At 42.6% G+C, this 25,587-nt stretch overlaps 1 protein-coding gene and 1 long non-coding RNA gene across 4 annotated transcripts in view; one reads left to right on the forward strand and one right to left on the reverse strand.

The window, feature by feature from the left end:
* The first annotated feature begins 135 nt into the window (after positions 1-135).
* Positions 136-25,254, forward strand: LOC139357948 (uncharacterized). Its single transcript, XR_011612032.1, has 3 exons — positions 136-530; positions 20,749-20,828; positions 25,178-25,254. It is a non-coding gene; the product is annotated as an uncharacterized lncRNA (long non-coding RNA).
* LOC105471847 (GRIP and coiled-coil domain containing 2) overlaps positions 21,961-25,587 on the reverse strand; it is a 64,369-nt gene continuing 60,742 nt past the window's right edge. For all 3 annotated transcript variants that reach the window (XM_071077145.1, XM_071077144.1, XM_071077146.1), the window contains one exon: positions 21,961-25,239. In XM_071077145.1, coding sequence (XP_070933246.1) covers positions 25,169-25,239 — 71 coding nt within the window. In that variant the 3' untranslated portion in view covers positions 21,961-25,168. The remainder of the gene's footprint in view (positions 25,240-25,587) is intronic.

Raw genomic sequence — 25,587 nt, forward strand, 5'->3', positions numbered from 1 at the left:
GGGGAGGGGCGGGGACTGGCGGGGCGGGCGCGGGAGGGCGGGGACTGGAGAGGTAGGCGCGGGGGGCGGGGAGGGGCGTGGTAGGGCGGGGCGCGGGTCAGACCCCGCCCCAACCCGTGGCTCGGGCCCGCCCCCATCTCAGCACTCCAGGCGAGCTAGTCTGGGAGGCTGGCGCAAAGGCAGCTGGTGGCGGGGTTGGGGGCTACTTTGGGATCCCACGACGTGCGGCGGCTACTCTGAGGCCGACTTCCCTACAACAAGGATGGCGGTGACGGGCGCAGAGAGCGGGCCCGGCTCTCCTTGCGTCGAGGCTCCTTTGATTCCACTCGCGTAGCTGCGCGGCCCTGGCAGCGGCCTCGGTCCCGGGGGTGGGCGCTCCACAGGGTTCCGCCCCGTCCTGGCCACTACGCCTGAGGGGACTCTATGCTAAAGTTCTGTCGGGCAGGCGGGGCGTCCGGGAGAACCTGGTCTGGATCGGCCACCGCTGGGTCCCTGAGCTCCGCACGGAGCCTGCAGGCTTTGTTTAACTTGTGAGTTAAGAAGTTAACCTTTCTTGGAGAGATTTCCAGTCTTGCCTCTGAATCCTGTTCTTCCTTGCTAGCTCTCATTGTCTTCACTCATTCCATCTATCAAAATCTGAAATTTCGGGGCCGTGCAGTGACTCATGCCTGTAATCCCAGCAGTTTGGGAGGCCAAGGCAGGCGGATCACCTGGGGTCAGGAGTTCGAGACCAGCCTGACCAACATGGAGAAACCCCGTCTCTGCTAAAAACACAAAATTAGCAGGGCATGGTGTTGGCGCATGCATGTAATCCCAGCTACTCGGGAGGCTGAGGCAGGAGAATCGCTTGAACTTGGAAGGCGGAGGTTACGGTGAGCTGGGAGATCGTGCCACTGCACTCCAGCCTAGGCAACAGGAGCGAAACTCCGTCAAAAACAAACAAACAAACAAAAAACCCCTGCAATCTCCAAAGGATCTAATAGATAAGACAGGTTATTCATCCTGAGCATAAATGATCTCTCTCAGGGTACCTGATTCAGTAACTATACTTACTCTCTGGTAATAGAATGGAAACTTTGGTCTCCTGCCAGTCGAGGCATGTGGGAGAAAAACACTGGATCTATTTGATATCCTGACATCAAAGTAAATTCCAAACAAAGCAAATAGTTAAATATTCAAAAAAAATAAAAAATAAAAAAATAAAGAGAGGGAGAGAGAGGATATAAAAATACCAGAAGAAAACAAGGGGAAAAAAATTAAGGTTGGAGTGGTGAGAGGCTTTTCAAAGAGCATATAAACCATAAAATTAAAAATTGATAAACGTAGGCTGGGCGCGGTGACTCCCGCCTGTAATCCAAGCACTTTGAGAGGCTGAGGCGGGTGGATCACCTGTGGTCAGGAGTTTGAGACCAGCCTGACCAACATGGTGAAACCCTGTCTCTACCAAAAATGCAAAACTTTCGCCAGGTGTGGTGGAGGGTGCCTGTAATCCCAGCTACTTGGGAGACTGAGGCAGGAGAATTACTTGAACCCGGGACAGAGGTTGCAGTGAGCCGAGGTCGTGCCATTGCACTCCAGCCTGGGTGACAGAGCGAGATTCTGTCTCTAAATAAATAAAAATTGATAAACATTTAAATTGATAAATATAATGTAGAAATTAAATTTTCTGCATAGCAAATAAATGTAACAAACCCCAAGAAAAATATCTGTAAAATGTATGACAAAAATTATATATATATATATATATTTTTTTTTTTTTTTTTTTTGAGACAGAGTCTGGCTCTGTCACCCAGGCTGGAGTGCAGTGGCGCGATCTCGGCTCACTGCAAGCTCCGCCTCCCGGGTTCACGCCATTCTCCTGCCTCAGCCTCCCGAGTAGCTGGGACTACAGGCGCCCGCCACCTCGCCCGGCTAGTTTCTTGTATTTTTTTAGTAGAGACGGGGTTTCACCGTGTTAGCCAGGATGGTCTCGATTTCCTGACCTCGTGATCCGCCCGTCTCGGCCTCCCAAAGTGCTGGGATTACAGGCTTGAGCCACCGCGCCCGGCCGACAAAAATTATATTTTTATCTAATTTTTAAAAAAAGAAGTACAAAAATGTTCAACTCAGAGAAAAACAGGTTTCTACAGAAAATACAAACGATTTTTTGGAGTACAAGAATCTAACACCATAAAACAAAAGTAAAATATGATTTTTCACAAATGCAAAGATGAAAAGTTTGACTATGTACTGTTTTGATGAGGATATAGGGAAACCCCTTTTTTCCCCCCTAGAGGAGGTCTCCCTATGTTACCCACACTGGTCTTGAACTCTTGGACTTAAACTATCCTTTTGAATAGCAGGGCTTATGAGTGCATGCCAGCATGCCTGGCTAATTTATTGTTGATAGGAGTATAAATCCATACACGCTTTGTAAAGAACAAGTGGGCAATAGCTGTCAATGTAAAATTCAGCTCTACTTTGACCCAGGAAATTCATATTTTGGAATTTATCTTACAAATGTATCCTTATATGTACACCAAAAGAATGTACAAATTTGACTGGGCACGGTGGCTCACACCTGTAACTCCAGCACTTTTGGAGGTTGAAGTCGGAGGATCCCTTGAGGTTAGGAGTTCAAGACCAGCCTGGGAAGAAAAGGGAGACCCCCATCTCTACAAAAAAAAATTTTTTTTAATTAGCTGGGCATGGTGGTGGGCACCTGTAGTTCCAGCCAGCCATAATTGCACCACTGCACTGCAGCCTGGGTGACAGAGTGAGACCCCGATTCAAAGAAAAAAAAAAAAAAAGAACAAATTTTAAAGATCCCTTGGCAACTCTCTGTACACTAAATGATATCACTGAAATTTACTTTAAAATAAAATGTAGGGGTGGGGAATGTGGGTTGATAACTTGAAACTACCTCATAAATACATGGTATTCTTTATATTAGCTTGTCTACTTTAGTGTATATGTGAAAATTTCTATAATAAAAAAGTTTTTAAAAATTGAAAGCGGCCAGGCTCAGTGGCTCAGGCCTGTAATCCCAGCAATTTGGGAGGCCAAGGCAGGTGGAGCACGACGTCAGGAGATTGAGACCATCTTGGCTAACACCGTGAAACCCCGTCTCTACCAAAAATTACAAAAAAAAAAAAAAATTAGCCAGGCGTGGTGGGCGCGCGCCTATAGTCCCAGCTACTCCGGAGGCTGAGGCAGGAGAATGGCGTGAACCCCGGGAGGCTGAGCTTGCAGTTAACCAAGATCATGCCACTGCACTCCAGCCTGGGTCGACAGAGCGAGACTCGGTCTAAAAAAAAAAAAAAAAAAGAAATCGAAAACAGAAGAATGTACAAGGAGAGTCATTGCAGTTTTGTTTTTAAGAACTGAGAAAGTTTATTTATCCAGGACATTCTTTAAGTAAATTATGGTTTCTACCAGTAATACTCTGCAGCTGTTAAATAAGAATAGCCAGTAAGTATATGAAAAAATGCTCAACATCACTAATCATTAGGGAAATGCAAATCAAAACCATGGTGAGATATACCTCCTACCCTTTCAGATGGCTACTATCAAAAAAACAGAAAATAATGTTGGCAAGGATGTGAAGAAAATGGAACCTTGTGCACTGTTGGAGGGAGTGTAAAATGGTGCAGCTCCTGTGGAAAACAATAAGGCAGTTCTTTAAAAAAATTCAAGATACAGTTGCCATATGATCTAGCAATTCCACTTCTGGATATATATCCCAAAGAAGTGAAAGCAAGGTCTGGAAGAGATATTTGCACATGCACATTCATAGTAGCATTATTCACAATAGCTGAAAGGTGGAAACCACCCAAATGTCCAGAAATGGATAAATGGATAAGTAAAATGTGGTACATTCATACAATGGAATATTTATTCACCCTTATAAAGGAAGGAAATGTTGGCTGGGCGTGGTGGCTCATGCCTGTAATCCCAGCACTTTGGGAGGCCAAGGCAGGCAGATCACCTGAGGTCAGGAGTTCGAGACCAGCCTGGCCAACATGGTGAAACCCCATCTCTATGAAAATACAAAAATTAGCTGGGCGTTGTGGCGGGCACCTGTAATCTTAGCTATTTGGGAGGCTGAGGCAGGAGAATCACTTGAACCCAGCAGGTGGAGGTTGCAGGGAGCTGAGATTGCGCCATTGCACTCCAGTCTGGGCAACAAGAGCAAGACTCCATCTCAAAAAAAAAAAAAAAAAAAAGGGAGGAAATTCTGACTCATGCTGCAAAATGGATGAACCTTGAGAACGTTACACTAAGTGAAAGAAGCAAATCATAAAAAGGACAAATATTGTATGATCCCACTTACGTAAGGTACCTAGAGTAATGAAATTCAGAGAGAGAAAGTAGAATGGGTGTTGTCAAGGGTATGGATTGGGGAGTGGAGAGTTGTTGTTTAATGGGGACAGAGTTTCAGTTTTGCAAGAGAAAAAATTCTGGAGATGGATGGTGGTGATGGTTGCACAGCAATGTGAATGTACTTCACGCTACAGCACTGTGCATTTAAAAACAGTTAAGACAAATACATCTTAATTTAAAAAATAAAAGGAAGTTGACTGGCTGTATGGGTGTAAAGATGGTGGCATGATCTGGGAATAAGTAGCCAAAGGAATGGGCATAAAGTTGAAACAAGCAAGGAAGAGCCAGGTCATTAGGGTCCTGAATGTTAGGGGATGCCAGGTTTTATTATGAAAAAAAATGTAGGCCGGCTGCGGTGGCTCGCGCCCGTAATTCCAGCACTCTGGGACGCCGAGGCAGGCGGATTACGAGGTCACGAGATCGAGACCATCCTGGCTAACATGGTGAAACCCTGTCTCTACTAAAAATAAAAATAAAAAAATTAGGCGGGCGTGGTGGCGGGCGTCTGTACTCCCAGCTACTCCGGAGGCTGAGGCAGGAGAATGGCGTGAACCCGGGAGGCGGAGCTTGCAGTGAGCCGAGATTGCGCCGCTGCACTCCAGCCTGGGCGACAATGCAAGACTCCGTCTCAAAAAAAAAAAAAAAAAGAAAAAGAAAAAGAAAAAAATGTATAAATAAGAATGTGTAGTGTAGATATGGATGTTTTTAAATAAAAACTTAATGAAGGGCATTATTTATGAAAGTGTTCGTGTGTATGTGCTTTGAGAGAAGGAACTCACGTGCCAAGGAGAGAAGTTAGGAGTCGGTTTTAATAATTCAGCAAGTGATGTTTGTAGAAATGGAGGAAGGGTGTAGAAAACACCTATCCAACTCTCCCTGTCTGTGGGACCTGCCCCATATTTGTACAATGGACCCCACTCTTCTGGCTGGGGTCATTAGACCAGAGAAGGGCACCAAAGTCTGCAGGACCAGAACCCCTACATAGGGATTTAGAATTGAAGCTAAGAGGTTTCAGTCTCACTCGGAGCTGGGTTCTTCAGTGGAGGTGCAAACTCTTGGGAGCTTTGGAGAGAAGCCCTTTCCTACTGTGTGAAACCAGTAGTTGAGAATGCGTGTCCACGGAGAAATATAAGTAAATATAGATCAAAACAAATACAAAGAAATGATAAAAGTGTAAGCATAAAGTAATATAATCGTATTTTAAAGCTAACATGAGGCCAGGCTCAGTGACTCACACCTGTAATGCCAGCACTTTGGGAGGCGGAGGCGGGTGGATCACGACGTCAGGAGATAGAGACCACCGTGGCTAACACGGTGAAACCACATCTCTACTAAAAAAAAATACAAAAAAATTAGCCGCGCATGGTGGTGGGCGCCTATAGTCCCAGCTACTCGGGAGGCTGAGGCAGGAGAATGGTGTGAACCCACGAGGTGGAGCTTGCAGTGAGCCGAGATCACACCACTGCACTCCAGCCTGGGCGACAGAAGGAGACTCCGTCTGAGGGGGGGAAAAAAAAAGCTAACTTGAAAATTGCAGTCCCTATAATCCTGCTTCCTAGATCGAATTGGTGATCTTGCACTTTTAGTGTCATTTTCTGTCCATCATAGTTATATGTATCCCAATGTAATACATATATTACCTATTAACATGAAAAATTTTAAGCACAAAGAAATTTAAAGGAAATATGCTCATCTATGAATATTATAAAGCCACCATCTAGATTTATCAATTAATATTTTGCAGTGTTTAATTTTTTTACTGTAGTTTGAAGTAAATAACTTTAAACTCTTCATCCCTAAATACTTTAGAATGCATCTTTTTTTTAAAGAAGCAGTTCTTTTACAGTATAATCACACAATTTTCACAACTAATAGTGCTTTCTAAATGTTGTCTAATAACCAAACTATATTCACATTTCCCTTTTTGATCCCAAAAAATGTCTTTGAGAGCTGGTTTGTTTAAATAGCGTTCTAATTAAGGAGCATAGGTTGCATTTCATTGTTTGTCTCTAAGCTTTTTAAAAATCAAGTGTAGGCCGGGCGCGGTGGCTCAAGCCTGTAATCCCAGCACTTTGGGAGGCCGAGACGGGCGGATCACGAGGTCAGGAGATCCAGACCATCCTGGCTAACATGGTGAAACCCCGTCTCTACTAAAAAATACAAAAAAACTAGCCGGGCGAGGTGGCGGGCGCCTGTAGTCCCAGCTACTCGGGAGGCTGAGGCAGGAGAATGGCGTGAACCCGGGAGGCGGAGCTTGCAGTGAGCCGAGATCGCGCCACTGCACTCCAGCCTGGGCGGCAGAGCGAGACTCTGTCTCAAAAAAAAAAAAAAAAAAAAAAAAAAATCAAGCGTAGTACCTGCCCTCCCCCCCCCCCTTTTTTTTTTCTTGACTTTGAACTTATTGGAGTCACCTAGCCAGCTTGTAGAAGTTGGGTCAATGTTCTCACTTTCTGTATGTATCTGATTGTTTCCTCATGGTGTTCTTTAACTGTATTCTCTTTTATTTCCGGTAAAGCAGAATTTTAGGCTTGAATACAATTACATTAAACGTGTTGGGCAACAATTCTTCACCGTTGATGCCATTTTCTTTCTTCCTCGCTTGCTTGCTGGCTTTCTTTCTTTGTCTTTTTTTTCTTTTTTTGACGGAGTTTCACTCTTGTCACCCAGGCTGGCGTGCAGTGGCACTATCTTGGCTCACTGCAACCTCCGCTTCCCAGGTTCAAGTGATTCTCCTCCCTCAGCCTCCCAAGTAGCTGGGATTACAGGCGCTCGCCACCACGCCCAGCAAATTTTGGTATTTTTAGTAGAGATGGTGTTTTATCATGTTAGTCAGGCTGGTCTCGAACTCCTGATCTCAGGTGATCCACCCACCTCTGCCTCCCAAAGTGCTGGGATTACAAGCATGCGCCAGGACGCCCAGCCTGATGCCATTTTCTTCACATAATATCTAGTGTACTCACTATTAGAGATTCTAAGATCATAGGGTTAAGGTAACTATTCCTTTATCTTCTTGCTACTAGAAAGTATTCTATGGGTTGATACACCGAGATCTTTGACATCTTTCCCTAAATGGTTTTAGCATGCAGTAATGATTCTTTCTCACATCAGTTACTTAATTAGAAGTTGCTGGCCGGGCGCGGTGGCTCAAGCCTGTAATCCCAGCACTTTGGGAGGCCGAGACGGGCGGATCACGAGGTCAGGAGATCGAGACCATCCTGGCTAACACGGTGAAACCCCGTCTCTACTAAAAATACAAAAAAAAAAAAAAAAAAAACTAGCCGGGCGAGGTGGCGGGCGCCTGTAGTCCCAGCTACTCCGGAGGCTGAGGCAGGAGAATGGCGTAAACCTGGGAGGCGGAGCTTGCAGTGAGCTGAGATCCGGCCACTGCACTCCAGCCCGGGCTACAGAGCAAGACTCCGTCTCAAAAAAAAAAAAAAAAAAAAAGAAGTTGCCAAATGGTAATTAAATTCTCTTCTTTTTTCTACATTTATTAACTGTCATTCTAATCTCTAATGAAGTTTCCCTCATCCACTGGGGTTATTTGGTATCTAAAACTTAGTTCCACTGCAGAGAAAGAATAAATTATTCTTTATTTACCTTTAATTACCAAGTTTTAGAATAAGAAATTGAATAATAGCCAACCCCAGCAGTGACAAAAAAGATGGTTTGTTTTCATCTTTATTGAATATGATTATGGACTCAAGAAGTTTTATGCTTTAAATGTGTTCCAGTCAATTATGGTTCATTACTTTTATTGATGCTCAAACTGTCAAAATGTTCCAGATTTGGCCAAGAGGAGTCCTTTCTGCTGGCTCCTGAGACCTTTTCAGACCATAGCTGTATCTATCATTAATTTGGGGAAATTTTCAGTCCCTGTTGCTTCAAATGTTTCTTCTATTTCTCTTTTTCTTCTCTTTCTGGTATTTCCAAAAGTCTCCATGTTCCACCTTTTGTAATTGTCTTGCAGTTCTTTACTCTTGTTCAGTTTTTCCTTTTTCATTCTTTTTTCTCATTGTATGTCAGCTTTTGAAGTATCTATTGACATCTCTTCGAGCTCACTGATGCTTTCACTGGCCATATCCATTCTTTTGATGAATCCATCAAAGGCATTCTTCATTTTTGTTACGGTGTTTTTTATTTCTAATATTTCATTTTTATTTCTTCTTAGTGTTTTTATCTCTCTGCTTACATTATCCATCTGTTCTTGCATGTTATGCTCTTTTTACATTAGAGCCCCTAGCATGTTAATCTTAGTTATTTTAAATTCCTAGTTGGATACTTCCAATATCTCTTTCATATCTGAGTCTGGTTCTGATGCTTGCTCTGTGTCTTCAAACTGTGGGGCTTTTTGTGTTTTAGTATGCTTTGTAATTTCTTGTTTGAGGCTGTACATGATGTACTGGGTGAAAGGAACTGAATTAAATAAGGTTTTAGTATGAGGTTTTGTGTTTCTCTGACTGGGAGATAGGCTTTGTTTGCTATTTGCTATAGTCATGGATGTCAGAGGCTAAAATTTCCTCTAGTGTCCTTGTGTTGTCTCCCCTGTTTTCTCTGGGGAGCTCGCTAGAGGCTTCTTTGTAAAGTGGCTCTGAGCCTTGCAGTGTCTATCCCTCATCATGGGAAAACATCAAACAAACCCATACAGAGGGACATCTGACAAAGTACCAAGTGTGAAGGATCATGGATTGAATCCTGAAACAGAGGAAGGACACTGAAGGAAAGACTGGGAAAACCTGACGGAAGTCTGGAGTTCAGTTAGTGATATTATACCAAGACTAATTTCTTAGTTTTGATAATTTGTTAACAGTTATGTTAACATTGGGGGTAGCTGCGCAAGGGGTGTGAGAATGCTTTTATATCTTTAACTTTGGTCCCTGTGTTTCCAGTGTAAGGTCACTGTTATTACTTGTAGTTCACATATTTGGCACCACAGGATTCATTATGGAATTCTCCTTGGCTTATTTATAACTTTTTTTCTTTTTCTAGTAGTGAGAAACCTGGTTTTCATATCTCATGCAGAGTTTACAAAGTCAGTTTAAACTTTTGTTTTGTCATATGCAATGATTTTATTACCTGTATTTATTTCAAAGCTTATGAATTTTTAATTATTCTAAGGGCTAACAGAACTTCTTCTTGTTTTCTACTCTTCAAGAGTAGGTAAGACTTTAATTTAGTTTGTAATTCATGAATCACATTACAAAAGGAATCCTGTGGCTCTCTGAGAGCTAATTTATCTTGGCAAAAGGCTTTAGAGAGCTGTGAGTGATGGCTCACGCCTGTAATCCCAGCACTTTCATCTGAGGCGGGTGGATCACCTGAGGCCAGGAGTACGAGACCAGTCTTGCCAACATGGCGAAACCCCATCTCTACTAAAAATACAAAAAATTAGCCAGGCATAATGGCATGCACCTGTAGTCCCAGCTACTTGGGAGGCTGAGTCAGGAGAATCTCTTGAACCTCAGAAGCGGAGGTTGCAGTGAGCTGAGATCGTGCCACTGCACTCCAGCCTGGGAAACAGCGAGACTCCATCTCAAAACAGACAAACAAACAAAAAAACAAAAACAAAAAAATTAGACGGGCGTGGTGGCATGCACCTATAGTCCCAGCTACTCAGGAGGCAGAGGCAGGAGAATCGCTTGAACCTGGGAGTTGGAGGTTGCAATGAGCAGAGATCACGCAGCTGCACTCCAGCCTGGGTGACACAGTCTCCATCTCAAAAACAAACAAACCAACCAACCAACAACAACAAAACAAGCAAACAAACAAAAAAACTAAACAGGCTTTAGGGAAAGAGCAATCTAATCATCTGATTATATAATTGGCACTCAGCTTGGGAATGACTCTGGCCTAATTTCTTCAATTTGCATTTTAAAATAGGAGCTTAGTTAGCCTCCCAATAATATGCAATTGATGTATTAGGGTTGAGGAGTGAATATTTTTCAAAGCAGAAGATATTTCTCAATTCTTGCTTACTTTTAGAGGCTGAAGTTCAAGGAAGCCACTACCTTGGCACTATATTCCAGGGAGGTATTTGGAGTTAATTTCAGGGCTTAGCAGAGTGACTCTTTAGAACAGCAGTATTATGATTGAAATGTAATGTGTTACAAATGAGATCACTACAAGTAATTTAAAAATGTTCTAGTAGTACTTTTATCAAAAGTAAATAGAAACATGAAATTAATTTTCACAATATATTTTATTTAAACTAATACGTTCACGATGTTAAAATTTCAACATGTACTCTCTATAAAAACTACTAGTGAGATATTTCACATTAATTTTTTCATGTAAGCTTTTGAAATCTGGTGTTTATTTTATATTTACCGTACGCCCTGATTTGGAATAACCACATTTCAATCTTTCAATAGCCACATGTGGCCAGTGGCTACTCTATTAGAGCAGTCCTAGAACGAAGGAGTCCCTTTAAAAATATTTTGAGGCTGGGCGCGGTGGCTCAAGCCTGTAATCCCAGCACTTTGGGAGGCCAAGACGGGTGGATCACGAGGTCAGGAGATCCAGACCATCCTGGCTAACATGGTGAAACCCCGTCTCTACTAAAAAAATACAAAAAAACTAGCCGGGCGTGGTGGCGGGCGCCTGTAGTCCCAGATACTCAGGAGGCCGAGGCAGGAGAATGGTGTAAACCAGGGAGGCGGAGCTTGCAGTGAGCTGAGATCGGGCCACTGCACTCCAGCCTGGGCGACAGAGCAAGACTCTGTCTCAAAAAAAAAAAAATTTTTTTTTTGAGGTCATAGTCTATAAGTCAATATGAAAGCTGATCTGAATAATTTCTCCTTTTCCAGGAAAGGAAACAAAAATGAAATCATGTTAGGGCTGCATATTTTATGAGTCCCAGGAGAAATACACAGTCTGAAAGAATGATCTCAGTCAGAAACTCAGAATGAATCATATGAATTAAACATTGGACAATGTCCAGTGCTCAGCATGTGTTTTTGGTTTACAATAAGAGCATATTATGCCACCAAATACAGAGATTTACTATTATACTTAGTGTAGGAGGTATGTTGAGACATTGTTCTAGACTACTGCAGTTCCATATTTTGTGAAAACTTATACTGCACCTTTTTTTTTTTTTTTTTTGAGACGGAGTTTCACTCCTGTCACCCAGGCTGGAGTGCAATGGCACGATCTCAGCTCACTCCAGGCTCCGCCTCCCGGGTTCAAGTGATTCTCCTGCCTCAGCCTCCCTAGTAGCTGGGATTACAGGTGCATGCCACAATGCCTGGCTAATTGTTATATTTTTAGTAGAGACGGGGTTTTACCACGTTGGCCAGGCTGGCCTCGAACTCCTGACCTCAGGTGATCCACCCAGTTCGGCCTCCCAAACTGTTAGGATTACAGGCACAATCCCCCGTGCCCAGCCTTATATTTCACTCTTTAGGAATTATATCTTATTGTAATCTTAAACTACACCAAAATAAATAATGTAAACCTTTTGTCAAATTGCTCAGAGTAGGTTTCTACTTTGGTTATAAGGAATAAAAAATCATGCTTTTGTGTACACACTAGACATCTAAAGCAATCAACTGTAGTTAACAAGCAGTGCTCTTACCAAAAGGTAACTCTTTCTAGAATCTGGCACACCATTTAATATCCGTATGAGCATATGGTTGGTTTAATAATTGTTTTCCATGTTTATAAGTTTTCTTTACTTTTATAAGCAGTTAAAAAGAATCCCTTTCACTGAAATACAATCTGTGGTGGGACTTCTAGCTTTCCTCGATCTTACTCTGCTAGATTTATGTCGCTGCCATAGCTATGCGATGGGTGATGTTTACACTATGCTCAAAGAAAGTAACCATAAAAACACATCACTGGGCCGGGTGCGGTGGCTCAAGCCTGTAATCCGAGCACTTTGGGAGGCCGAGACGGGCGGATCACGAGGTCAGGAGATCGAGACCATCCTGGCTAACACAGTGAAACCCTGTCTCTACTAAAAAATACAAAAAACTAGCCGGGCGAGGTGGCGGGCGCCTGTAGTCCCAGCTACTCGGGAGGCTGAGGCAGGAGAATGGCGTAAACACGGAGGCGGAGCTTGCAGTGAGCTGAGATCCGGCCACTGCACTCCAGCCTGGGCGACAGAGCAGACTCCGTCTCAAAAAAAAAAAAAAAAAAAAAAAAACCAACAACAAAAAAAACACATCACTGAATAATACAGATATTCTGAAGTCAGGCAAACCAGCCTTCATTAACTGATCAATTTCCTTAGAAAAGTTGATGAAACTAAAGACTGAGGTTCAAACAAAAAGCCCTCTCAAGGGGGTATGAATTTCTGATAACTTAGGGGGTAAGAAAAAGGGCAAGAAACTTGGAAGTAGGGAAGAGAAAAAAAGAAAAGGAGCAAGAGGGGATAGCCAGCTCTCAAAAGAGTCTTCACTAGGAAAGCAAAATCTGTATCTAACCAGTACCAACATGTGAAGAAAGAGTGAGCATAGCAAAATTTAGAAGGGTTGCTTGAAAACCAAACAAAAAACGAAACACCTGGCTGGGCATGGTGGCTCACGCCTGTAATCCTAGCACTTTGGGAAGGCGAGGTGGGCAGATTGCCTGCACTCAGGAGTTCGAGACCAGCCTGGGCAACATGGTGAAACCTCATCTCTACTAAAATAATAATAATTAAAAAAAAAAAAAAAAAAAAGCTGGGCTTGGTGGTGGGCACCTGTAGTTCCAGCTACTCGGGAGGCTGAGGCAGGAGACTCGCATGAACCCGGGAGGTGGAGCTGGCAGTGAGTTGACATCGCGCCACTGCACTCCAGCCTCGGCGACAGAACGAGACTCCGTCTCAAACGAACAAACAAACAAAAACCCCAAATACCCATTTACTCCTAAGGTAACAAAAACTAACAGAAATTGCCCTATTCTGAATAAACTGTGTTTAGATTGCTTTTGCTAATTGGGAAAGCAGTAACAGAAATGAACTCAAAAGCCATTTATAATAACTTTTCAAATATTTACATTTGTATTTAGACTTCAGTATGTCTCTTGGAAAAGAGTTGTAGCCATAAACAATTATTTGACTAAATAACAATAATTTAGGGTAGGAGCAGAGGCTTATGCCTGTAATCCCAGCACTTTGGGAGGCCCGGGTGGGCGGATCACTTGAGGTGAGGAATTTGAGACCAGCCTGGCCAACATGGTGAAACCCTGTCTCTACTAATAATACCAAAATTAGCCAGGTGTGGTGGCCCATGCCTGTAATCGCAGCTACTCGGGAGGCTGAGGCAGGAGAATTGCTTGAACCTGGGAAGCGCAGGTGGCAGTGAGCAGAGATCGTGCCCCTGCACTCCAGCCTAGGTGACAGAGTGAGACTTAGTCTCAAAAAAAAGAAAAGAAAAGAAAAAAAACATTATTGTTAATCTTCTGGTTAGTGACAGTGACAAGAGCATGCTGAAATTTGTTTGAAATGACACATTTGAAGTTAACATGTATTGTGTATGTCCTGTGTACCAGGTACTGTGCTGAGTCAGCCTTTTCCCTGCATTATTTCACTTAATTCCATTATATTATTATCTTTATTTGAAAATTAGGAGTGAGCCAGAGGCACGCAACAGGAATTATACTAATAAGGGTTTATTTTTCTCATATAACAAGAAATGAGAGATAAGTCATGGACAATTGGTTAACAAGAATTAATTAAAATTTTTTCTGTTTTCAAATCCACCATTCTTAGCATATCTGTTGCCTCATGGTCACAAGATGGTTGCCACAGCTCTAGGCAGCAGTACTTTCTTTTTTTTGACAGAGTCTCGCTCTGTCGCCCAGGCTGGAGTACAGTGGCACTGTCTCGGCTCGCTGCAAGCTCTGCCTCCTGGGTTCACGCCATTCTCCTGCCTCAGCCTCCCGAGTAGCTGGGACTACAGGTGCCTACCACCACATCCAGCTAATTTGTATATTTTTAGTAGAGATGGGGTTTCACCATGTTGGCCAGGCTGGTCTTGAACTCCTGACCTCAGGTGATCCACTCGCTTTGGCCTCCCCAGGTGTTGGGATTACTGGCATGAGTCACTGCACCCGGCCATGTTTTACTTTCAAATATGTGATCGATTTTAGAGGAAGTGCCATGTGTTGCTGAGAAGAATGTATGTTTGTTGTTTTTGGGTGGTGAGTTCTGTAGATATCTATCAGGTCCACTTGATCCAGAACTGAGTTCAAGTCCCGAACATCTTTGTTAATTTTCTATCTCGATGATCTGTCTAATATAGACAGTGGGATATTAAAATCTCCTGCTATTATTGTATGGTGCTCTAAGTTTCTTTATAGGTCTTCAAGAACTTGTTTTATGAATCTGGGTGCTCCTGTATTGGGTGCATATATATTTAGGATAGTTAGCTCTTCTCATTGAATTGAACCCTTTACCATTAAATAATGCCCTTCTTTGTCTTTTTTGACCTTTGTTGGTTAAAGTCTACTTTGTTAGAAACTAGGATTGCAACCCCTGCTTTTTTCTGTTTCCGCTTTCTTAGTAAATTTTCCTCCATCCCTTTATTTTGAACCTATGTGTGTCTTTGCATGTGAGTTGTGTCTCTTGAATACAGCCCACCAATCGATCTTCTCTTTTTATCTAGCTTGCCATTCTGTGTCTTTTAATTGGGGCATTTAGCCCATTTACATTTATGGCTAATATTGTTATGTGTGAATTTGATCCAGTCATCATGATGCTGGCTGGTTAATTTTGCAGACTTGTTAATATAATTGCTTCATAGTGTTGTTGGTTTGTGTACTTCAGTGTGTTTTCCTAGTGGCAGGTAATGGTTTTTCCTCTCCATGTTTAGCACTTCCTTCAGGAGCTCTTGCAAGGCAGGCCTGGTGGTGACAAAATCCCTCAGGATTTGCTTGTCTGAAAAGGATGTTTGGTCGGATAGGAAAAGCTTAGTTTAGCTGGATATGAAATTCTGGGTTGAAAATTTTTTTCTTCAAGAATGTTGAATATTGGCTCCCACTCTCTTTTGGCTTGTAGGGTTTCTGCTGAGAAATCCACTGTTAGTCTGACGGGCTTCCCTTTGTAGGTGACCTGGCCGTTGTCTCTGACTGCCCTTCACATTTTTTCTTTCATTTCAACCTTGGAGAATCTGATGATTATGTGTCTTGGGTTTAATCTTCTTACGAAGTATCTTATTGAGGTTCTCTGGATTTCCTGAATTTGAATGTTGGCCTGTCTTGCTAGGCTGGGGAAGTTTTCCTGGATGATATCCTGAAGTGTGTTTTCTCCAACTTGGTTCCATTTTCCCCATCTCTTTCAGCTACTCCAATCAGTCATAGGTTCAGTCTTTTGACTAGTCCCATAGTTCTTGGAGGTGTTGTTCATTCCTTTGGGTTGTTTTTTCTCTAATCTTGTCTGCTTGCCTTATTTCAGAAGATAGTCTTCAAGCACTGATATTCTCTCTTTCACTTGGCTGATTTGGCTATTGATACTTGTGCTTGCATCATGAAATTCTTGTGCTGTGTTTTTCAGCTCCATCAGGCCATTTATGTTCCTCTCTAAACTAGTTATTCTAGTTAACAGCTCCTGTAATCTTTTATCATGGTTCTTAGCTTCTTTGCATTGGGTTAGAACATAATCCTTTAGCTTAGTGAAGTTGATTGTTGGGGTCCGCGTGTTTCCTAAACAAAGGAATGAACACACAAGACAACACAGGACAAGACATACATGGCGGCCACCCCGAACGGCACACACTGCTTTATTTTATCCAGCCGTTTGTGGAATGTTGCCAAGTAACGGGACATGTGTTGCTTCTCTGACCTTTCCTTGACTCGCAAGATCAGTAAAACACTGACCAGTTCCCAGAGCCCACTGTTTACAGCTGGCTCCTTTATCCTTCTTGTTTGCAGAGAAGGAATGTCCTGCTTTGTTTGCAAGAGCTGGGCTTATTGGGAACTTCTCGTTTGTGAGCACACAGTCCTCTACAGTTGATTATTACCCACTTTCTGATGCCAGCTTCTGTCAGTTCATCCATCTCAGCTTCAGTCCAGTTCCGTGCCTTTGCTGGAGAGGTGTTGTGATCATTTGGAGGAGAAAAGGCATTCTGGCTTTTGGAATTTTCGGTGTTTTTGTGTTTTTTCCCCCTCATCTTCGTGGATTCTACCTTTGATCTTTGAGTCTGTTGACCTTTGATGGGGGTTTTGTGGGGTCTTTTTTGTTGATGTGGTTGTTGTTGCTTTCTCTTTCTTTGTTTTTCTTTTAACAGTCAGGCCCTTCCTCTGCAGGTTTGCTGCAGTTTGCTAGGGGTCTACTACAGATTGTTTGCCTGGGTATCACCAGTGGAGGGAGCAGAACAGCAAAGATTGCTGCCTGCTCCTTCCTCTGGAAGCTTCATTTCAGAGGGGCACTGACCTGATGCCAGCGAGAACTCTTCTGTATGAGGTGTCTGGCAACCCCTGTTGGGAGGTCTTGCCCAATCAGGGTGACCCACTTAAGGAAGCAGTCTGGCTGCCCCTTAGCAGTGCGGGTGCACTGTGCTGGGGCGAATCCCCCTCTCATCTGAATTGCCCATACTCTTCAGAGACAGCAGGCAGGAAAGATTGTGTCCGCTGAACCTGAGACCATGGCTGCCCCTCCCCCGAGGTGCTGTGTCTCAGGCTGATGAGAGTTCTGTGAACTGCTGGCGGAGTTGCTGGAATTTCTGCAGGGAGACCCTGCCTGGTGAAGAGAGATGGATCCAGGTCCCACCTAAAGAAGCAGTCTGGCCACCATCTCCCACAGCCACTGTGCTGCACTGTGGGGAATTCCACCCAGTCCAAACCTCCCAGTCTCCCTAGCACTCACAAAGGAAAACCTCCGACTGGAACCACAGTAATAGCTGGTCCCCCTTCCGCCAGGAACTCAGTCCTCTTAGGCAGACTCCAGGCTGCTGTGCTGGCCGGCAGGGATTCCAAGCCAGTGGGTCTTAGCTTGCCTGGTTCTGTGGGAGTGGGACCTGCTGAGCAAGGCCTTTTGGCTCCCTGGCTTCAGCCCCCTTCCCATGGGAGTGGATGGATCTCCTGCCTCACTGGAGTTCTGGGAGTTGTTGGAGTATGCAAAAATTCCTGCAGCTCAGTGCTTGTATAAAACATCAATGAAATTAAGTTAGTTTTTTGAAAAGATAAACAAAATCAACAAATCACTAGCTAACCATGAGAAAAAAAGAGCCAAGAAAATAAGGAATAAAAAAAGGAAACATTAAAACTCATACCACAAAAATACAAAGGATCATTACAGACTATTATGAACAAGTATACACTAACAAATTGGAAAACCTAGCAGAAATAGATACATTTCAAGACACAATCTACCAAGATTGAATCAAGAAGAAATAGAAAACCTGAACAGCCTGTGAATAACAAACTGAATTTATAATAAAAAGTGTCCCATTAAAAAAAGCCCTTGACTCAATGACTTCACTGTAGAATTCTGCCAAACATTTAAGGAACTAACACCAACTCTTTTCAAACTGTTGCAGAAAATTGAAGTGGATCTCTTCCAAGCTCATTCTATAGTATTTCCCTGATATCAAAACCAGACAGGGACTAAAAAAAAAAAAAAAAAAAAAGGAAACTATAGACCAATATCCCTGATGAACATAGATGCAAAAATCCTCAACATAATACTAGCAAATTGAATCTAGCAGCACATTAAAAAAGATCATTCACTATTATCAAGTGGGATTTATCTCAGGGATGCAAGGATGGTTCCATATATGCAAATTAATAAATGTGACACATCTGGTCAACAAAGTGAAGGACAAAAACCATATACTCATCTTAAGAGACAGAAAAAGCATTTGGTAAAATTCAACATCCATCCTTGATAAAACTCCTAACAAATTAGGTGTAGAAGAACCGTATCTCAACACAGTAGAAGCCGTGTATGACAAACCCATAGCCAACATCATACTGAATAGCAAAAAGTTGAAAGCTTTTCCTCTAAGAACTGGAAAAAGACAAGGATGCCCCCTTTCACCACTCTTAATCGACATAGTAAAGTAAATATTAGCCAGAAAAATTAGGATAAGAGAAAGAAAAAAAAGGTCATCCAAATTGGTGAGAAGGAAATCAGATTGTCCCTGTTTGCAGATAACATGATCGTATATACATATAAACCCTAAACACTCCACAGAACACTCCGAATTGATAAACTGATGAAGTTGCAGGATACAAAAAATCAACATACAAAAATTAGCTGAAAAACAAATCAAGAAAGCAAGCCCATTTACAATAGCAAAAACAAGATACCTAAGAATAAATTTAACTATGGAAGTGAAAGATCTCTACAAGGAAAACTATAACACATTAATGAAAGAAATTGGCCGGGCGCGGTGGCTCAAGCCTGTAATCCCAGCACTTTGGGAGGCCGAGACGGGCGGATCACGAGGTCAGGAGATCGAGACCATCCTGGCTAACACGGTGAAACCCCGTCTCTACTAAAAAGTACAAAAAACTAGCCAGGCGAGGTGGCGGGCGCCTGTAGTCCCAGCTACTCGGGAGGCTGAGGCAGGAGAATGGCGTGAACCCGGGAGGCGGAGCTTGCAGTGAGCCGAGATCCAGCCACTGCACTCCAGCCTGGGCGACAGAGCAAGACTCCGTCTCAAAAAAAAAAAAAAAAAAAAAAAAAAAGAAAGAAATTGAAGAGGACAGAAAAAGATAGAAAGATATCCCATGTTTATGAATTGGAAGAATTGATATTATAAAAATGGCCATACTACTAAAATCAATCTACAGATTCTATGTAATTCCTATCAAAATTCCAATGATATTCAGTGTCTCAAGTCTGTAATCTCAGTACCTTAGAAGGCCAAGGCAAGAGGACTGCTTGAGTCCAGGAGTTGGAGACCAGCACGGGAAACATAGTGAGACCCCGCCTCTACAAAAATAAAAAATTAGCCAGGTGTGGTGTCACACGTCTGTGGTCCAAGCTACTTGGGATGTTGAGGTAGAGGGATCACTTGAGCCCAGGAGTTAGAGGCTGTAGGGAGCCATAATTGTGCCACTGCAGTCCAGCCTGGACAAAAGAGTGAGACCCTGTCCTGGAAGGAAAGGGAAGGGAAGGGGAGGCGCAGGGACGGGGGAAAAAAGGGAAGGGAAAGGAGAAAGAAGGGAAGGGGGAAGGGAGAAGGAAGGGAAGGGAAGGTAGGAGGAAGGAAGAAAGGAATGAAGAAAGGAAGGGAGGAAGGGAGGGAGGAAGAAGGAAGGAAGGAAGGAAGGAAGGACGGACGGACGGAAGGAAGGAAGGAAGGAAGGAGCTGGAGGAATCACATTACCAGACTACAAAATATAATAGAAAGCTGTAGTAATCAAAACATCATGGCACTGGCATAAAAACCGACACATAGACCAGTGTAACAAAAGAGAGCCCAGAAATAAATCCACATATTTACAGCCAACTTATTTTCAACAAAGGTACCAAGAATATTCATTAGGGGAAGGGAAAGTTTCTTCAATAAAGGATGCTGGGAAAATTGGATACTCATACTCAGAAAATCAAAATGAGACCTCTATCTCTTACCATACACAAATATCAACTAAAAATGAATTAAAGACTTAAATGTAAGACCTGAAACTATGAAACTACTAGAAGAAAACACAGCGAAAATGTGTCAGGACATTGGTCTAGGCAAATATTTTATGGCTGAGACCTCAAAAGCATAGGCAACAAAAGCAAAAATAGACAAATGATACATATCAAACTACAAAGTTTCTGCACGGCAAAGGAAACAGTCAACAAGGTGAAGAGGCAGTCTGCAAAGTTGGAGAAAATATTTGCAAACGATTCATCCAACAACGGAGTAATATCCAAACCTCAGTATTATGCAATATACTCTTGTAACAAACCTGCATATGTACTCCTTGAATCTTAAAAACAACAAAGCAAAAAAGGCTTTGCTTTTGGCCTCAGTCTCAGCTTTTGACTTGCTTTCTTCACTAAGCTTAATTATCTCTAGCTTTTGATTTTGAGTGAGAGATGTGTGAGTCTTTCTATGACTTAAACACTTAGAAGGCATTGTAGGGTTTGTAATTTGCCTAATTTCAATATTGCTGTGTTTCAGGGAACAGGTAGGCTCTGTCGCCCAGGCTGGAGTGCAGTGTCGCAATCTCGGCTCACTGCAACCCCCAACTCCTGGGTTCATGCCATTCTCCTGCCTCAGCCTCCCAAGTAGCTGGGACTACAGGCGCCCACCACCACACCTGGCTAATTTTTTTGTATTTTTAGTAGAGACGGGGTTTCACCGTGTTAGCCAGGATGGTCTCGATCTCCTGACCTCATGATCCACCCACCTCGGCCTCCCAAAGTGCTGGGATTACAGGCGTGAGCCACCGCGCCCGGCCGTCTGTGCTGGGTTTTATGATGTCATCCAATAACTCACAACTATGTAATTTATCTCCTTTTTACAGATAAAGAAATGGGGGCTCAGAGCAGTCAAGAACGTTCCCCAAGTTATTCGTCAGTGAAGCAGAAATTGTGGTGTCCTTGTGTAAGTTCAGTTTATACTTTACCATTATACTGTGCTCCAAAATATCTGATATTCACTTTCAAAGTATGTGTAGGAAGTTTACTATGATGATGCAGAGACATTGTACAGAATCCAGTCCCTTGACTCTCAGGTCCCCAGAATACTCACTTCACAATTTTGTTGACCTCTTACATCAAATTAAAGTTGGCACTCTCTTGGCTGGTTTTCTCTGCTCTTTCTGGGCACTCCAAAGCTTCTGTACTTACATGCTACAATTCCAGTCACAGGAAGATGCTGACTTGATTCTTTAGTCCCAGATCCATATTCCTGAGAAAACCTAACTGCCTAGGCACAGGTCAGAACTCTTGTTTCAGTTGATTATGGCTGGGCCTACTGCCCCTCTGTATGGTGGTGGGGCAAAAGTTCCCAGAGAGAGGCAGGGGTGACAGGGACTGTTGTCTCAAATGCTAGGCAGACATCTGGGGTGGTAACCACTACATCTGTTCACAGTGAGCACATCCTTGCAGGGAAACTGGGTTAATCATCTCTATTATTGAAACTCAGAGGCATAGTGTTTCTTCATAGGAATTTTCTTTCCTTTTTTGAGATGGGGTCTCGCTTTGTCGTCCAGAATGGAGTGCAGTGGTGTGATCTTGGCTCACTGCAGTCTCGCCTCCCGAGTTCAAGCAATTCTCCTATCTCAGCCTGCTGAGTAGCTATGACTACAGGCATGGGCCAACACGCCTGGGTAATTTTTGTATTTCTAGTAGAGACAAGGTTTCACCATATAGGCCAGGCTGGTCTTGGACTCCTGACCTCAGGTGATCTGCCCACCTGGGCCTCCCAAACTGCTGGGAATACAGGTGTGAGCCATCGCGCCCAGCCTATTTATAGGAATTTTCTCTATGTATATAATAATTTGAAGATCACAACTAGATGCCTTTTCGTGTAATCGTATCTTGAATGGAATAAATATTTTCATTCTGCATAGAAATTATACATAAATAACTCACTGCTTTTTAATACCCATGAAAAAGCATTAGCTCAAAGACACTTGTAAAATTGTTATCAGGTTGTTTTCCTTGGTGTGTATTAAGTTTGAAGCAAAGGAGATTTTCAGATACCAAGACAAAGTAGAAGTCTTCCACCAAGCTGAAATCATTACATTGCAATTTAATCATATGATACAACCAACTTTTTGATGTGTTATGCCATTCACCAAATACCAACGATTTTTAGGGGAAACTTTACATCCTCAATACTGTACACTTCCAGCTACGCCACCACCTAACATGGACTTTAAAAAGAATACAAAGTACAGTACGCCTTCTCAGTGCCTTGGTAGTAATTCAGTTACAATTCTGCCAAACTTTAAGAAATACAATTCTCAATCTTACACTGTTCAGAGCACAAGCACAGCTTATTGTACACAAGAGATGTGCATCTGTTCCCACTCCTCAGGGACTGTATGAATTTGGCTTTTTTTTTTAGATGGAGTCTCACTCTGTTGCCAGGCTAGAGTGCAGTGGTGTGATCTCGACTCACTGAACTCTGTCTTCTGGGTTCAAGTGATTCTCCTGCCTCAGCCTCCCAAGTAGCTAGGACTACAGGCACACACCACCAAGCCCAGTTGATTTTTTTTTTTTTATTTTTAGTAGACACGGGGTTTCACCATGTTGGCCAGGATGGTCTTGATCTCTTAACCTCGTGATCCACCCACTTCAGCCTCCCAAGGTGCTGGGATTACAGGCTTGAGCCACTGTGCCCAGTCAAATTTGGCTCTTAAGAAACCAAGGAGAAATGTGTGCACTAGGCCCAGGGCTGAAGAGCTGCTTCTCATCAGATGCCTCTCTTGGTCTGGCTGCTGTATCCAGTCCTATCCGGGGTTAGCTCTGTTCCTCCTCCTTGTGGCATCTGTGTTCTCTGTCTGCTCTGTCTCTCCCCATCTCCCAGTCCAAACATCCAAAGAAATTAGTTATCTCCAGGAGATCGAGACCATCCTGGCTAACACGGTGAAATCCCATCTCTACTAAAAATACAAAAAATTAGCCGGGCGTGGTGGTGGGCGCCTGTAGTCCCAGCTACTCAGGAGGCTGAGGCAGGAGAATGGCGTGAACCCGGGAGGTGGAGGTTGCAGTGAGCTGAGATCGCACCACCGCACTCCAGCCTGGGCGACAGAGCGAGACTCTGTCTCAAAAAAAAAAAAAAATTAATGACCTCTGCCCCTAACTAAACAAAGCCTTTCATCTAAGGCCAACCTTACGTTGGCAGCCTTAGCTAGACATCTGCCTCTGGTCAAATCAATGTCTTGTCCACAGGGAGGCCCAGTGCTGTTTCTAGTTTTAGCTGGATGCAGGGTGTCAGACATGGCAGGTACCACGGTCTACCTGGCAGGTATCAAAGAGTTGGCCAACATTCTCTCAACCACCTAATAGGTCCCAACCATGTAAGGCCAGTAGTAAAGGAGTTTGCAGTTCCATTTCATAGACCAATGAACAACCCCAAAGAGACAGTGTCTAACATAAAAGAACAGCCATAAAAATATACATATTTTTATGTATATTTAATAGAAGTTAAACATATTTAATAGAAATATTAAAATAATCATTACACTTCCTCTCATTGCGGAAACCATGAAAGAATAGGCCTTTTGTAATCAAAGTAATAATTTTTTATCATGCAAAAAGGTATTTTTGTTATGACATTCATAAGTAGAGACTGTATTTTAAAACAAGTTTATACAGACTTCAAAAGGTCTAAAGTCAAAGAGAAAGTAAAATATATTTAAATATGATTAGTTACATTGTAGGCAGGTGGCATACTCAAATTCACAGTTTATAAAGTAAAAAAACTAAACTCTTCATGTCAGCTCTGAAATAGATGCATTTTCATTAATACATTCACTAGTTAGGTCTGTTCTTCTAAGACAGGAGGAAAGACAGATACATGAGATATTATTTAAAGAACAAACTCAACATATCAGCAGCAAATTTCAGTTAAACTAAATTGGAAACCAATGTTCTGCATAACCAAAGTGCAAAGTCAGTTCTCCAGCTCAGAATGAGAATTAAGAGTATAAACTGAAGGCTTAAGAGAACTTCAGAGAGCATACTGTGGTGATTAACACATAAATATTAAAAATAGAATTATCAAATTTTTGATTGAAGAACACCACAATTTTGATCTAGTCATTAAAACATATGCAGAGGCGTCAAAGGCAAGTAATGCTACCACCTAAGTTTATTCAGAGGAACTGTGAAGATGTAGCACGGACCTCCAAGGTGTCTTTCTAAAATCCCTTCTGATGGAAAGCTGATGGAAAGCTTACGGAACACTATCTGCCACCACACTGAAAGCACCAGTTTTATACTTAGATACAACGCTGAGTGATCTAGTCACTGTTGTGATAGGTTTTTATTTGGGAAAATGGAGAGGATTCTCAAAACGGATTCATGGCTTGCATGTAGCGACACCATACCAAGAGCCTGGAGAGACAGCATGAAATCACCTCAACTCAGGGGGTGGGCCCGCCTATTCAGAGTCAGTGTTACACTAGCCAGCTCTAGGGCTCTGACAACATCGTGAGTTTTGAGAGAATATACTTTAAAGAAAAAAAGAACAGTTTATTTTAAAGTAACTAAATTATATTTCAACTTCGCATAATTAACTGCAGCATATTTACTTCATAGCCCCTTAATAAACATGTCACTTTTACCAATAAAGCTTTTTCCTTCATATTCTAATCACAAAAATTTCTCAACAATTTATAACTAGTAACAATCTACAAATCTGACCTTGCAATAAATAGTCATAAAACATTATTTTTATTTTATTACTATTTTTAGAGACAAGGTCTCGCTCGCTCTGTTCCCCGAGCTGGAGTGCAGTGGTACGATCACAGCTCACTAGCCTCAAGTGATTCTCCAGCCTCAGCCTCCCAAAGTGCTGGGATTACAGGCCTGAATCACCACACATGGCCTTGAAACATTATTTTTAAAGCCTAAATTCCAGTTGGTATGGTACCAAAATTTAGTTTAACTTCAAAATTCACAGTACTGCCGAGAAATGGGTCCTGAGGTTCCAGAGAAGTGGGGAGTGAATTCATTCCTGGTGGTTTGATTCTGGCAGCATGCACGGGAAATCACATGAGTTAGAGGGCTGTCGCCTGGTATCAGCACTTCAAGCTGTTATACTTTTACTTCAAGTTGAAACTTTTAAAATACATCTGTCATACAGATGTACAAATATATGTAGATGCAAACATATATACACACTTTTGGACAAAAGGATGATGGTAATATACATGAACCATTTTTGTAAATAGATTCTATTTGGTTAATAAAAATACTCCTTCCATCAATCTATCGAAGTCCAGACCAACTATGAAGATAGGATGCCCATCCAGAAGAACGGGAAGCATTTTCTTCCTCACCTTTGGAAAGTAAAAAGAGAGTATTAAAATTTCTCAATGTAAAATCTGTATTTTAGAACCACTCTACAATATAAGCAAATAATGTCTTTTTTACTGATTATATGCCTTTTTTGGGGGCCGGGGGGTTCTTTTTTGTTGAGACAAGGTCTTGCTCTGTTGCCCAGGCTGGAGTGCAGTGGCGTGATGAGACTTCAATGCAGCCTTGGTCTCCCAGGCTCAAGTGATTCCCCCACCTCAGCCTCCCAAGTAACTGGCACCATAAGATGTGTGCCACCGTGCCTGGGTAAGTTTTTTTTTTTTTTTTTTTTTGTAGAGATGCGGGTCTCACTGTTTTCCAGGCTGGTCTCA

The sequence above is a fragment of the Macaca nemestrina genome, chromosome 13, assembly GCF_043159975.1.
Source record: "Macaca nemestrina isolate mMacNem1 chromosome 13, mMacNem.hap1, whole genome shotgun sequence".
Taxonomy (NCBI): Eukaryota; Metazoa; Chordata; class Mammalia; order Primates; family Cercopithecidae; genus Macaca; species Macaca nemestrina.